The 13,603-nt window shown below is 40.6% G+C and overlaps 1 protein-coding gene across 2 annotated transcripts in view; it reads right to left on the bottom strand.

Annotated features, from left to right (window-relative positions):
- Positions 1 to 13,603, bottom strand: part of cdh22 (cadherin 22) — a 249,081-nt gene that overhangs the window by 39,309 nt on the left and 196,169 nt on the right. For both annotated transcript variants that reach the window (XM_033627226.2, XM_078169868.1), the window contains exon 10: positions 2,441 to 2,562. In XM_033627226.2, the coding sequence (XP_033483117.2) occupies positions 2,441 to 2,562 (122 nt within the window). The remainder of the gene's footprint in view (positions 1 to 2,440; positions 2,563 to 13,603) is intronic.

Here is a 13,603-nt window from a genome sequence, read left to right as displayed (position 1 = left end):
GGTTAAGAGTCTGTGGATCAAGGGGAGGAGAGGCCTGAGCTTCATTACACATGTAAATGCAGCTTCCAGCATGGAGGCCCCACTTTAAAGCCTTGCTTTTTTTTTAATTATTCCTTTGCTCTGCACATGATAATTGGGTTTAACTCAGCCCAAGGCCTGTTGACTGTGTAAGGAGAATAAAACACCCTAATGACTCTGTCCATTTTTAATGGTGATCTGTGGAAAGACCTGGCGTCCTACTGGATTGGAAATAGCCATTTTATTACTTTTTGTCTTGAATTTTCAAACAGACCCCCACTGTTTGATTGGTGCCGGGTAATGATGCAGAATTTAGTTTTGTCACCTGCTTGCCATTTAGGGATGCATGTTAATCTGTGCTAACTGCTCTATTACTTTGTGTGTGACATGATCTAACAAAAAATAGGCACTGCCACGAGCAGAACAACTCTCTGATTGTTCTGTAACAAAGGGGAGAATAAATGATTGATGGTTTTTTATGGAGAGCTGAAATCTTTTTGGCAGGCAGAATAGTCATACAAACGCTCCATCCATTAAAATGTGAATTCCCCATGTCCATTCTATTACGTTTAAACAACCATAGTGCTGACATAGATAGAAATCCAATATCGAAATCTGTGAAATATTAATCCTTCTGACTTTTAATCTGCATCCAGCATAAAAACAGAGAAAATAAATATATTATTTGGAAAACAGTTCATTTCAGGCTCTCTCCCTGACACTCTTTGGCAAATTGTGCCTTTGCCCAAAAGCTGAGTTATAAATTGCCTTTGCTAAGAAGTGTCAGATAGATCACAGTGTGCAATTGAAAACGATCCAAACCAGAACTATGTAAATAATGAGGCAGTTTTAGAAAGACAAGAAATAGGCTGGTGAGTGAATAGGACAAAAAATCAATACAGAAATATCTGTGATAGAATACTCTGAACTCAAGGTTCACTTATTGGCTTTTTCTGAGGCTGGTGACCATATCCGCGGGCTGTCTTTGGCGAATGGAACTCGCTCAGGTGTCATCATCAAAGTTGTGTTAACTTGTTAGACTGATGTACAGGTGTGTCCTTCCTTTACTCCTGACATCTTTATCTTTGAAATTTTCTGTTTTCTTGCAGTGCTGCCTTTTGCCAGTTAATGACTTTTACATTTTAATGACAATACACACGTTAATTATTATTATTATTATTATTATTATTATTATTATTATTATTATTATTATTATTGTTAATGAAAGGCTAAAACTTTCATTGTTTTGTTTGTCGCACATCATTGAGATCTTCTATTTTGCCCTAGTTTTTTCACATATAGTATTGTAGATGTCTTTTGCAATATATCACACATCAAACAGTGGGTGTATTGCTTTCATGTTCTACCATGGTGCATGTAACACCTGGGTGCTTGATGTTAATGTCTACATCAGGAATACTGCATACGGAGGGAGGTATATTACATTCTACATCATTCACTCTTTTTATAATCACCATACAGACTATGTGTTAAGCAGAACAAGCTAATTGTTGCTAATTTAAAGACAAGCCGGTGACCATGCTGGTATCTCTGACTCAGCAATTAAATCTGAATTGAATTAGCTCACAAAACAAAGGATACTGGTTCTCAATATCAGACGGCTTCATTTACGTTGATCCAAACTGTTCTTCTGTCTAACAATATATTTTCAGAGAAGATCGAGGTCAGAATCGAGAACGCAGCCTTTGGTTTTATTCTGCCTGGCTGAGTGACTCAGTTATAAATCAGCTTTAATAACACGGCTTTTTGAAATGGAGACCAGTGAAAATCAAAAATATTGTATTCATTGTACTCATTGTATTTCTACTGTATTTATGCATTAAGTATGAATTCTGTGTTATTTTTTTAATGTATGAATTGCTTGTTCAAATCCATCTGCTTCTCACCATTGTGATTAATGTGTTTAATGCAAAAAACAATCACTTATGTTCTAATATATGACCCATGGCTGAGTACACTTCAACTCACTTCACATTGATAACTAGCTTTGAGTTTTGTATACCAGTAAATGTGCTCAGTATTGTGTGGGCTGTACACTGTTTTTGGGGCTTCCTTTCAAACTGAATTAACCACAGGTAATACGTTTCTTTGTGGCATTGTTACTAGGTTTTTTGTTTTTTTTAATTTCGTCTTCTTATATTGTTAATGTAATTAGTGCTTTGGCACAGCACCGTTTTCAAGTGCCCTAACTCCTACCTTCATTATCATCAACACTAATTAAATGGCGGATCAATCTGTGATGCTCCAGTAACTTGATTAGCACAACATTTTACTTGTTGCTCAGCAAACTGATATTGTGAAGTTTTGTTTATCTCATTTTAACTTTATAAATGTACAGAATACACTGTTGGTGTTCAAATACATATGAAATTGGATAGTCTTACATTTAAACAAATTTTACCTGGCCTGGTTTGGCATCTTCACATATTGAGGCTTCGTACGGTGTGGCCAGTTCAGGAGGATTGTCATTTACATCCAGAATCCGAATGCTCACTGCTGAGTGGGACGCCATGGTGTGGTTATCTACAGGGGAGACAGACGAAAACACATCATCAACATCTGTCAAGATACATTTTAAAGATATACTATGCAGAATAGACTCGTACAGAGGTAATCCCTCTCAATCATCACTTCTGACCCGCTAGAAGTGTTTGGCGGTGTATGTTTCTTCAGAGACTGCCCTCTGCATGTTTTCTTTCTCCTTATTTTGGTACATTTATGGGTGTGTACCCCACAGCGCTACGTTGGGGCTTTTTAAAAAAAGATAGGGACCAGGGACCAGACTGTGAGCAGCAGGTATCCAAGAGACATGGTACTGAAAATATGCAGATATAGCGAGGCGAAACGCCGAATGAGTGAATCTGGGGTTGGCTTTTACTTTCATTTTTGCTGGTGAACGTGTTTACAAACAGTAAACAATTCTGCATAATATACCTCTGTGGCAGATGTGTCCTTGCACAGCATTCAAGCTGCAACTGCAACAACATTTTCAACAAACCACAATGAGTATAGTGGCTGGATAAGGGTTAGCCTGCCACACATAACACCAGTGCCTGGCAACAGAGTGACTGAATTTCTGATCCTGATTGGAGTGTTTCTTAAGCAACAGGCTGTCTACACTGGAGGCGTTTCAGTCACAGTTTTCAGTTGTCCATCTTCTGAAGGTACAGAAATTCTTTTACTTGAATCAATAAAGCTGTCTACACAGGCTGCATATCAACCCATGTTTCACTTGTGTTTTACACATGTATCTTTAACTCAAAGCATAGTTTTACACTTCAGTTTTCTTCAGACTTATGTGCATAACTACAGGAACTGTTTGTTGGGTTGTGAGCTCTGCCAAAATGGTAGTGACCCACACAGCAGTGCTAAAGCTAAACAGATCCAGTGTAGACTGACAGGATGGCAGCTGCTGCTACTGTGCTGATTTCCACATAAGAGCCAAGGTATGAACACAAGAGTCCATGGGCATGACCCTTAATGCTCCTCTTGTCTGATTTTAGTGTGAGTGAGACAAGACTCAGATGGATGCAATTTCCCACAAGAAAGTAGACAGTTGGTTTGGCATTGTGGCTAAGTGCTGGAGGGGTTTTAATCTAATGCCTCCTCAAATTGTACCCATTACAGGAATAACACTTTCTGGCACCAGTGAGTGACATGAAAATCGTACCAGAGATTCCATTTTTGTCTCTAGGTCCTCACTATCTGATAATGACACTACAGTATATAGCTGTTTAATAGTCTGAGTGCATGTGGCACACCTCGGCTCACAGATAATGACAAATAAATGCTTTTGACAAAACTGCAAATGTAGCGCTGTAATTTTTATTTCTCATGCCGTTCTCAACGAGATAAAACACAAGGAACGCCACAATGCACTCTCAAGACATTTTTCTTAATGGGCCAGAATGTAAACGTGGGAGTGGAGAAGATTATATAATTAGTACAATCAAAACCCACTTCAAATTAGCTCGACTTCTCCTTGAATCTTAATTCCCATTCGTAATCATATGATAATGTCTGATGGAGTTTCCGCTTTACTCATAAAACACTATGTACAGTACAGAGGGGAGCCTGAGGCCCCTAGCGTGTGCAAGTCTATGCATGTGTGTGTGTGTGTGTGTGTGTGTGTGTGTGTGTGTGTGTGTGTGTGTGTGTGTATGAGTGTGAGAGAGGTGAGTTAGAGAGAGAAATATTATGGGAGAGAGAGAGAACATTATCTCTGTTAAATGACTGATCTGGTTGCTTCAAGTGTTGGTCTGGACATCCTGGTTAATTAGAGTCCATAGCTTATGAATAAATCAGAATACACAGCTGTCACCACCCAGTTCATACACCCTACAGAAAATGTAACAACATGCAGCTACTGACAATTATCCAGTGAGAGAAAAACACACATAAATCCTTGCAGTAAAAAGAGCTCAAGTGAATGAATTTAAATAGTTGTAATTATGTAAATATTGCAGATGGTTAAGTGCAATTCCCCCTTAAGAATGAGTACCTTCATTTTGTGAAATGACTGATGCATGTGCATGTGAAAACTAAATTAACACTGGTAAGTGATCCAGGTTAGCATTTGCAATTTTAATGGATAAATAGTTCCAAGAAGCATCAACTAACTATTGCCATTAGATAAATGCAGTGGAAAACCAAACTCAGTGCTTTAAACCTGCTAAATCTAACTATACGATACTAAAATTTTAACCTTGGGAAGTCTGAGCTAAATGCCCAAAGACACAGTTCAAAGTCGTCATACAAAAAGACTCGATTGTTTTATGATCTCACCTGCTCTCAGTCCCAGATACTTACGCTATATCGTTACATGAATATGTGACTTATTTACATAATATTTTTTTTTAATAAATCAGTGTAGACTTTTGGTTTCACCTGGGACACAAACAGCAGTCTCCTGGGTGAAAGTCTGTGTTTGTTTGACCAGTTCATCACCCAGACCTCCTCCCTACCTGGACTTTCTCACTCTTTATATCATGTCAGTTGCTCTGAGCATCTAATATTTTGTACATCACATACATACATTATATTGGAATTAGTTGAAAGCTAAATGAACGCTAAAGGACACCCTGTGCGTCAGTATCAGATGCGGAGGGCCGTGATGAAGCGTTGGTATTTGACAACCTGGAAGTGTGACCAGGCTGGCTGATCTGGTGTCCTTATCACACAGGTATGGATACGTTTGGGTAAATGCAACTATTCAGTTAAGTTTAGGGGAATCTTATAGTCAAGGTTAGGGAAAGAACACTATCATGATTAAAATACACAAACATGGACCTTTGGTAGGCCTCACAATAATTCTGTTTTTGCCACTGTAAACATATAATTTCAATAAACACCTAACATTCCTCCAAAAAATACATGTATTGTTTACAAGATGAGAGAGGTCACACTTAAAAAAAACTACAAATTGGTAGTTTTACTAATGATTAATGCAGTTATTTCTGATCATTGCCACTTCTTCTAATGGCTCTTGAGACTAGAGGACTGAGGTCATCAGAGAGACCCTCAACTTCTCAGGACAAAGTTGGTCTTTTGTTTTCTTTGGGGTCGCAAAAATCACTCCTCCTCTAATTTGTGTCTTCACAGCAATTTTCAAAATTATTGTTCCATAAAGAAGACATTAAGGCTTAAAGGGTGACATGTTTAGAGGCGTGTTTAATTTAATTGATAAATCTCCCCCACACTCAGCTGTGGCAATTGCAGCTTTCTTGCCCCACCTCAGCTCCACCCTGTTTCCACTTTATTGCCCACATTTGGATTCTCTGGCTCTGGTAACCTGATGTCAAGGGTAAACTTCATGCTTTAAAAAGTAAAACAGAACATTTTCTTAGGTCTGTTAGCAGGACAGATGACATCAATGGCAACAACTGACATACAGGTGCGCCGCAGGTTGGATAGACAAAAAAGACAAGACAGGTTTACCAAAAACAGCCAGGCAAACCGATAATCAACAGACCTTTGCAAGCAAATTCTCGAGCTCCCTCCCTCTATCTCACCACACAGTTCTGCTCAACAGTGGCACAGCAGCTAATGAGAATGCTGGTCTCTACTAATAGCATAATCCTCACATCAATGCAGGGTTTTAATTGACTGCCTTTTGCTTGAGCAGCAAGAACATAAATGCACAGAGAGCTCCACCGGCGCTAGATATCTCCTCTCTTCTTCCTCTTCTTCTAATTTCGTCTCCACATTATGCCGCTGTCCCCGCTGTGCCAGAATGAAAACCAGCAATCATCAGATGTTACACATTTTACATTTCAATTCCCAGAATTGAAAACAGATGAAACAATATGAGAACGCCCCGCCTCTACCCACCCCAAACTCCCTCCATGGGGGGAAAAAAAGAGTTATTCAGTGAGACAGGTTCATTCATCTGGACCAAGTGGCGCCGTTCTAAATCTGTCTTCAGATACAGAAGAAGAATAAAAGGATTTCAACAGATTATTGGCATGCTCTGCATCTGTGCGGCACTCACCAGCTGTTGTGAATCTTTCAGAACGACTGTATAGTAGATCTCTCAGGCACTGCATTATACTGACATAACTTCAGGGAAGACAGAGAGAGGATGTGATGTGAGAGTGTGTGTGCATGTCTTTGCATACATGTGCGTGCTGGCATGTGTGTGTGGGTGTGTGTCAGGAATCTTATGCTTCTTGTGACCAAATGGCTCATCTTCTTTGCTGGAGGAAACAGTTTGGTATGAAATGTCACTTTTGTCAGGAGGGGAAATTGAGGATACAAATGTACTCAACAGTGTCTGCTTCTGGTCTCTTTACTGAGCCAGAGGCCCGGCCACGCAGGCACAGAGGCTACAAAGTATTACTGCCATTTTTCTTCAGTTGCATTGCTCCGATATTACAGAAACTCACAAGTGTACGACCAAAAACTCTTTATGACAGTATGAGTTTTTGTGTATTTAAGAGCTAACAGCTATAAATGCTCTCTAAATAAACAGAACACGCAGTTTCAATGCCCTACAAACACGCTAAATAATTAAAAATGTTCACTAAGATTGTCAAATTAGATGGCACACACTTGAAGGAAAAATAAACATCCCGTAATTACCCCTTTTCAAAGACAAAAGTTTTCACCAAAGCTAAGACATCCAGGTGCTGATGCAGTGACAGCCACTCATTTAATGATAATATTCAGACAACAAATAAAGAAAATAATTTATCACTTTCAAGATTTAACAGGTTAACCGACTGGGAATACCCACGTGTCTGACACACCAAGGAGAATCAAAACATGCTTCTAAATGCATGGGTTTTCTCCGTGCTGTGTCCGCTGTGCTTTCTTTCATTTCCTTGACGAAAAACAAACAAAAAAAAAACTTTCAAGGACAAAGTGAATGGAATCGGCAATCTTGCTAAACCTGGAACACCAAACTAATACATAAAATGCCAGCTGAACTTTGCATTTGAACACCAACTGAGACACGCTCACTCTAAATGCTATATGAAAAATACTGTTTACACTAATTGATGCTTCATAAATATCACGAAAATGACTGTATAAAATAACTTTACCAGCACTGGACTTATATCGTTATGAGGAAAATAATTTTCTCAATCAAACATTTTCCAGATGCAAATTCTTTGTGAGGGCTTTGTTGTGGTCACACAATGTGACGGGATAAAGTTTTGTATCAATACTTGACGTTTGGCGTTATTGTTACATTCCAAACAAAAAAGAGGCCTTGAATGAAGTTGTTACGAGGACAGATAGGGTACACTTTAGCATCTTTTGTCCGTTCTGGCAGCAACACTGTTAATCTCCCCGCTCTCCTTCTGAAGTATCCACACAGTCCTCGATAAGGTGCCCCTTAGTTCACTGATGTCAAGACACATCTCACAATGTAATACAAAACTGTTTTGTCAATATCACTCTTAAAGAACTGGGCGATGCTGCCAGAGTTGCCCTTTCCAGCAAAGAAATCTTCAATAGCCTTTGAGGTTACAATCACCTCCAGTTTTTTCTTTCTCTGTTTTCAAGCAAACACAGTGTCTCTGCCAACACACCTCTGCTGGTGACTGAAAACTGTGAAGGGGCTCCGTCATCTAATCGGTGTGGTGCTTTTCTTGGTGTTGGCAATTAAGTCCAATTTGAGTTTAAAAACACACGTCAAATGCTTCAATGTGAACATGTTTTACATCCGTCTAGAATCACATGCTGTTTCGGTTTCCCACTGACTCACTTCACTGCTGTCTGAAGGCTGATATGGTTGACTGACTGCCGGTGGAGGCTTTCTCTGCAAAAACTGAAATTATCCTGAGCTTCTCAGAGGTGTTAATGATTCTGTGCCACCACTGCTTTTATCAATTCACTTGTGTTTTTGGGGGGTTTAATTAGAATGAGGTGTCCGTCCAACTTGAATGAAACCACTGGGGCTGCCCACTGAAAGTCAAAGATTCGAAACATCAGTCAGAAACCCCTCAGTCGACTGAGATTCTACAAGCCAAGAGTTTTTTATTGTTGCTCGTTTCTTTCTTTTTGTCAGTCAGTGTCCTGTGTACTTTTTGGGGAAATTCTGGATTCACAGATTTAGTCCAAGACTGAGCGCTCCTCACTTTCAATATATGTATTGAACAGCTGACTCTAACCCAACTGACATAATTCTGGGTCAGCTGACTGGTAAAAGAGCACTGTGCATCAAGATGGCTAGCGTTAGCATTAGTGTAAACATAAGAGATTTAGCGATACATGCTTGAACCTTGAGCTGAAAACACCAACTGTGGCACATCATGTGACATGCATCAAGTGCCGCCCCGTGCTGAATGTGTCACGCTGCAGCTCGTCAACAGATGACTACGCAAAGTTATTACTACTTTTACTGAAAGATCTGTACCTCTTCCTCCTCTGCATGAGCTTAAAATCATGTATGGACAACCCCTGATTGATCTTGATTTCTCACACGAAGAGCTGATCTCCAGAGCTATGCCTCACTAGGAAGTATCTTTCTGGCCATTGTCTTTATAATGACAGGATCGCGGGTCGTTTAGCTCAGAAAATTTCTCCACCTCAACAAGTCTCTCCTTATCTTTGTCACAAGCGAGACACATCAACAGCAACAGAGTTCCCTTTATTCATTATTAGTAAGGAGAGGAGTTGAGCTACCATAGGAGCAGAGCAAAATCAGGGTCGGCGAGGCTGGAAATAAGACAGTAGCAAAAAGTGCTGCAGGAGCACCGACATGCGTCTTGCCGCCACCAGTCTGGGGTTAAACGTTGAAAATAATAGGTATATTTTTTGACGTGCTGCCTTTGCCGCTGGTGTGTTTTGGCCTTTGGTCAGACACAGACCCAGACGAAGAGTCTGTTGTGCACCAAAATAGGCTACTAGCGTATCATACGTCACAGAATGGCAAGTGTATTTTGCATCTTTTATTTGTTTATAGGCTAGGTGGCAGTGGCTAACACCATGTTAATAATTGTGAAACACAATAATATCTGCTAAAATGGGGTTTTTGTTAGTTAGTGGAAGGAAATTAAAGATCAGGTTTACATCCAATAACTGCACACTCAACCATGTTTGCTGTAGTATGTTCTGCACTGGAGGTTTCAGGTTTCTATGCCGGTGTGTTTCCTGTACTAGACAGCAATTGGCCTTCGAATATGTGATTTACCTGGTGTAGCTTGACCAGGGTACTTTTGAATTTCTGATTTAAACCTTGGGCGGCACGGTGGTGTGGTGGTTAGCACTCTCGCCTCACAGCAAGAGGGTTGCCGGTTCGATCCTGGGCGTGGGAGCCCTTCTGTGCAGAGTTTGCATGTTCTCCCCGTGTCAGCGTGGGTTCTCTCCGGGCACTCCGGCTTCCTCCCACAGTCCAAAGACATGCAGATTGGGGACTAGGTTAATTGGTAACTCTAAATTGTCCGTAGGTGTGAATGTGAGCGTGAATGGTTGTCTGTCTCTATGTGTCAGCCCTGTGATAGTCTGGTGACCTGTCCAGGGTGTACCCTGCCTCTCGCCCGATGTCAGCTGGGATAGGCTCCAGCCCCCCTGCGACCCTCAAGAGGATGAAGAGGATTTAAACCTTTCTAGTGACAAACTTTGCAGAGATTCAAGTCAATGTAGCCGAGATCTTATATTCTAGGGGACATTAACATGAGAAAAACACATTTTTGAGTGAAGAGAATCTGTGTCAGCTCATGTCAGCCAAACTCATATGTTACCTCATTATTTCACTGCAGTGGCAACTTTAGCACGTTTTCTACAGCGCTACAAACTGCAATTGCACAACACGTTATTGTAACATTGTGTTATTGGGCCGAATGAGTGAGTCAACATGTCACCTCTGGCTACAGTAATAGCAATCCTCTGGAAGGTCTTACACTGCGGCGCACTAGAGAGATGCACAATTCCACCAAGTTTCATAACAGCCAAATATGTAATTGTAATCAGTGCAATAATTTGATTACGAACATGCTGCACTCCAGTGGTGGTAGATACATCTCAGTCTCATCAGAATTCACTGAGTGTTGTTTAAATCAATGCACAGATAATGAAGCAACAAAACGAAAAGTTCACTTCATATTCATCGCAGTGAAGAGTGCCACTCCATAAAGCACATCATTACACAACAAACAACGACAATGACATAACCCTGATGACTGTCATGTCTATGTGACCATTCATCTTTACAATAACCTCAGGCTAATACGATGCAGTTGAGCAACACTGTGCCAGAATCTTCCCACAAGCAATCTGTATACTATGCATGACCACTATTGACAAATAAACTATGTCAGCCTACCAATTGTAGCAACTGTTTGAGTATTCAGGATCTCCTCCTCCTCCTCCGCAATGACACTGACAGTAAGGACATGTAAGTAATTACATAACAGGAGAGACTAAGAGAGCACATCAACCAGGTCACAGCCTGGACTGGTCCCTGATTACACATTATTATGTCTCCCCACTCTTGTTGACAGATGTGCTTTGCACTACAATAGCATCTAATACAGTCATCCAAGCAAACACTCTGTGGTGCATAATTTGTTAAAAAAAATAAATAAATAACATCCCCTGTTTTGTACTTTACCAAATTTCATCTCATTTTGACTCTGAATTTAATGTGAACCACGTTTTGTACTCCACAAATAGGACTTGGATTTTTCCAGCTGTGATTGAAAAGAGACACTTATCTCCCTTCACAATGTTGCAACAAGTGTGTGATTCATTTGGAGTCGGAGAGAATAATGTTCTAACGGCATAATAATCAAACACTGTGCATTTGTTTGCCAGACAGCAGGTGAGAAAAGTTATGCTGTAGAAAATGTCTCTTCCCCGCAACAGTGGAAGAGATAAAGACTTTCCAGCTACTTCGGTATCTTTTTGCCCTCAGGGTGATGCTCTTTTTTTTCCACCTACCTGTCTGGGTAAAAAAGCAGTTTTGCAAGGTGATATCATACTTGCTATCAGTTCTGGAAAATTATATGTCACTCTAACTTACCCTGATATGTTTCTATGGAGAAGACTGTCAGGGAGAACGAGTACCCTGGATAGTGACAGTGCAGTTAAATGCTCCTCCTGTACTCAGGGGGTTCTGTGTTCTCTGGAAGGGAGACAAGTACTATAAAGATGAGAGGCTGTTTCCTCTTTTACAGTGACAATGTCTGCAGGAAGAGATGCTAGGGGATGGTACTTTTAATTGGGCCAATTTGAAGACGTGTGGTGCGTGCGTGTGTCTATTTGTGTTTGATTGGTGGGGTATCATCACAGTGCAGCCTGCTCATACTTGAGCTAAAACGTCTTTTACAGAGTGCACAGACATGTGTGCGGTAATTGTCACTGAGTGTGCTTCTTGCAGTTTCTCAGCTGGGGTTAATCCTAGGGCACAGACTCCTAGCATTGTCAGAAAGCTGTTGTCACTTGTGCAATACTGATACAGTGGCAATGCAATGGATCAAAGGTCAGTAATGGACTGGAGGAATAATTAAGGGGTGCGCCGCAAAACTCTGGTTTTAACACTGTCATCAGACAAGTTGACCTTGTGGCTCTCCAGCCTTAATGAGCAGAGGGACCCAACAAAAAAGCAGAACAAAATCATTATGGAGAAAATGAAGTCCTTTCTTAAAACACTCTCCCTAGCTGCTTTACAACCCCCTCCCTCCCCTTCTCGTCTCTCTCGTGGCCTTTTTTGCTTTCTATGTCTCTTTTTTTTCTCTCTGTCTCCTGTCTGTGCGTCTGCAGCTCTCAGGACTCTGTGAGCGAACTGGTGATAAAGAAACATTCTGGATGGAAATTCTGATGCCGTTGACCACTGACTCCATCTGTCCGGATGTTTCCTTGGAAGGCAATGTGAGAGGCTTTATCTATCAAGTGCAGGCATGTGTTTATGTCTGATATTGGGATGGTTAGGGCCGCTTTAAATGTTCAATTAACATTAAAATGTGCCTATGACATAATGCCAAGCACAAAGAAGCGGAGCACAAAAGCGCCTAAATTGCTCTGGGAATTACAGCCCGAGGAAAAAAAAGAGACTCAGAAAGTCTAATTTTGTCTTAATGTTTGTGTTGGGTGAGACTGCTTACTGTTCAGTTTAGGCTGTATTGATTATTGGAGTAATCACAGTCTGAGGCTATATGAGAGAGGAACAAATATGAAGACATTTTAAAATCTGCTTTGTTTATGCACATTGTTTCCTCCTTCCCTCTTGTGTGCGATGTGGCGGATACCAGTTAGATGCAGAATGCAATCTCCTCTGCTTTCACTGCAATCCCAAAATCACTTCATCTGTGTGAGATTGAAAAAGTGGGGAATACCAGGCCTCCTCCTTTTTCAAGTTTACTTCTAATGGTATAGTAATAACTTCCCAGCTCCCCCAAGTTATTACATTCTTCATTTTCTCTGTGATGACAAAAGGACCCAATGAGATGAAAAAAATATAAGCTCTTCCTTCATTTTCACTGATGTGTTTGTCAGCTCTAAGACAAGCGATGAAATGAATGACTGTTTGTTTGTTTTTTTCACCTTGTATCAGAAAGATGACATTGATGCCTACCAGTGAGGATATCCTTTTTGGCGTGGCAGAACATATGAGAACAAGCTCAGTGAGTTTTCAGCTGGTCAGCTGTTTTTCCTGTGAACCGGAACAATATACAAAAATGCGAAAATACGAAAATGGTAGCCCAACCAACAAAATTCAAAACGGATGACAGGAAACAACAAATTAAAGGAGGTGAGTGTAAGATTTAGCGGTGTCTAGCGGTGTGGACTGCAGATTACAACAAGCAGAAATTTCTCCAATGTGCCAAGCAAGAACTACCGAGTAGATTCCTTCAGTATTCATTGTTCAGGAGGTTTTTACCATGAGCCGAATTATCCCCAGAGGTCTCTTCCTCTTCAAAACAAACAGACCCAGTGATTTAAACCAGTAAGATCACTGAATAAAGCAATTTGATGTTACAAATGAGTGTTTCTTGGAAGCCGTTTGGCTCATCACAGACAAGCTGCTAGCCCAGTACGTACTAACGTACTACTGTGCTCCTTTATTTTCTCTGGTAACCTAAAATCCAGATGTTCAGGAGGTTTTTACCAGAAGTCG

The sequence above is a fragment of the Epinephelus lanceolatus genome, chromosome 1 (genome assembly GCF_041903045.1).
Source record: "Epinephelus lanceolatus isolate andai-2023 chromosome 1, ASM4190304v1, whole genome shotgun sequence".
Taxonomy (NCBI): domain Eukaryota; kingdom Metazoa; phylum Chordata; class Actinopteri; order Perciformes; family Serranidae; genus Epinephelus; species Epinephelus lanceolatus.
This window is presented reverse-complemented; position numbering and strand designations above follow the sequence as displayed.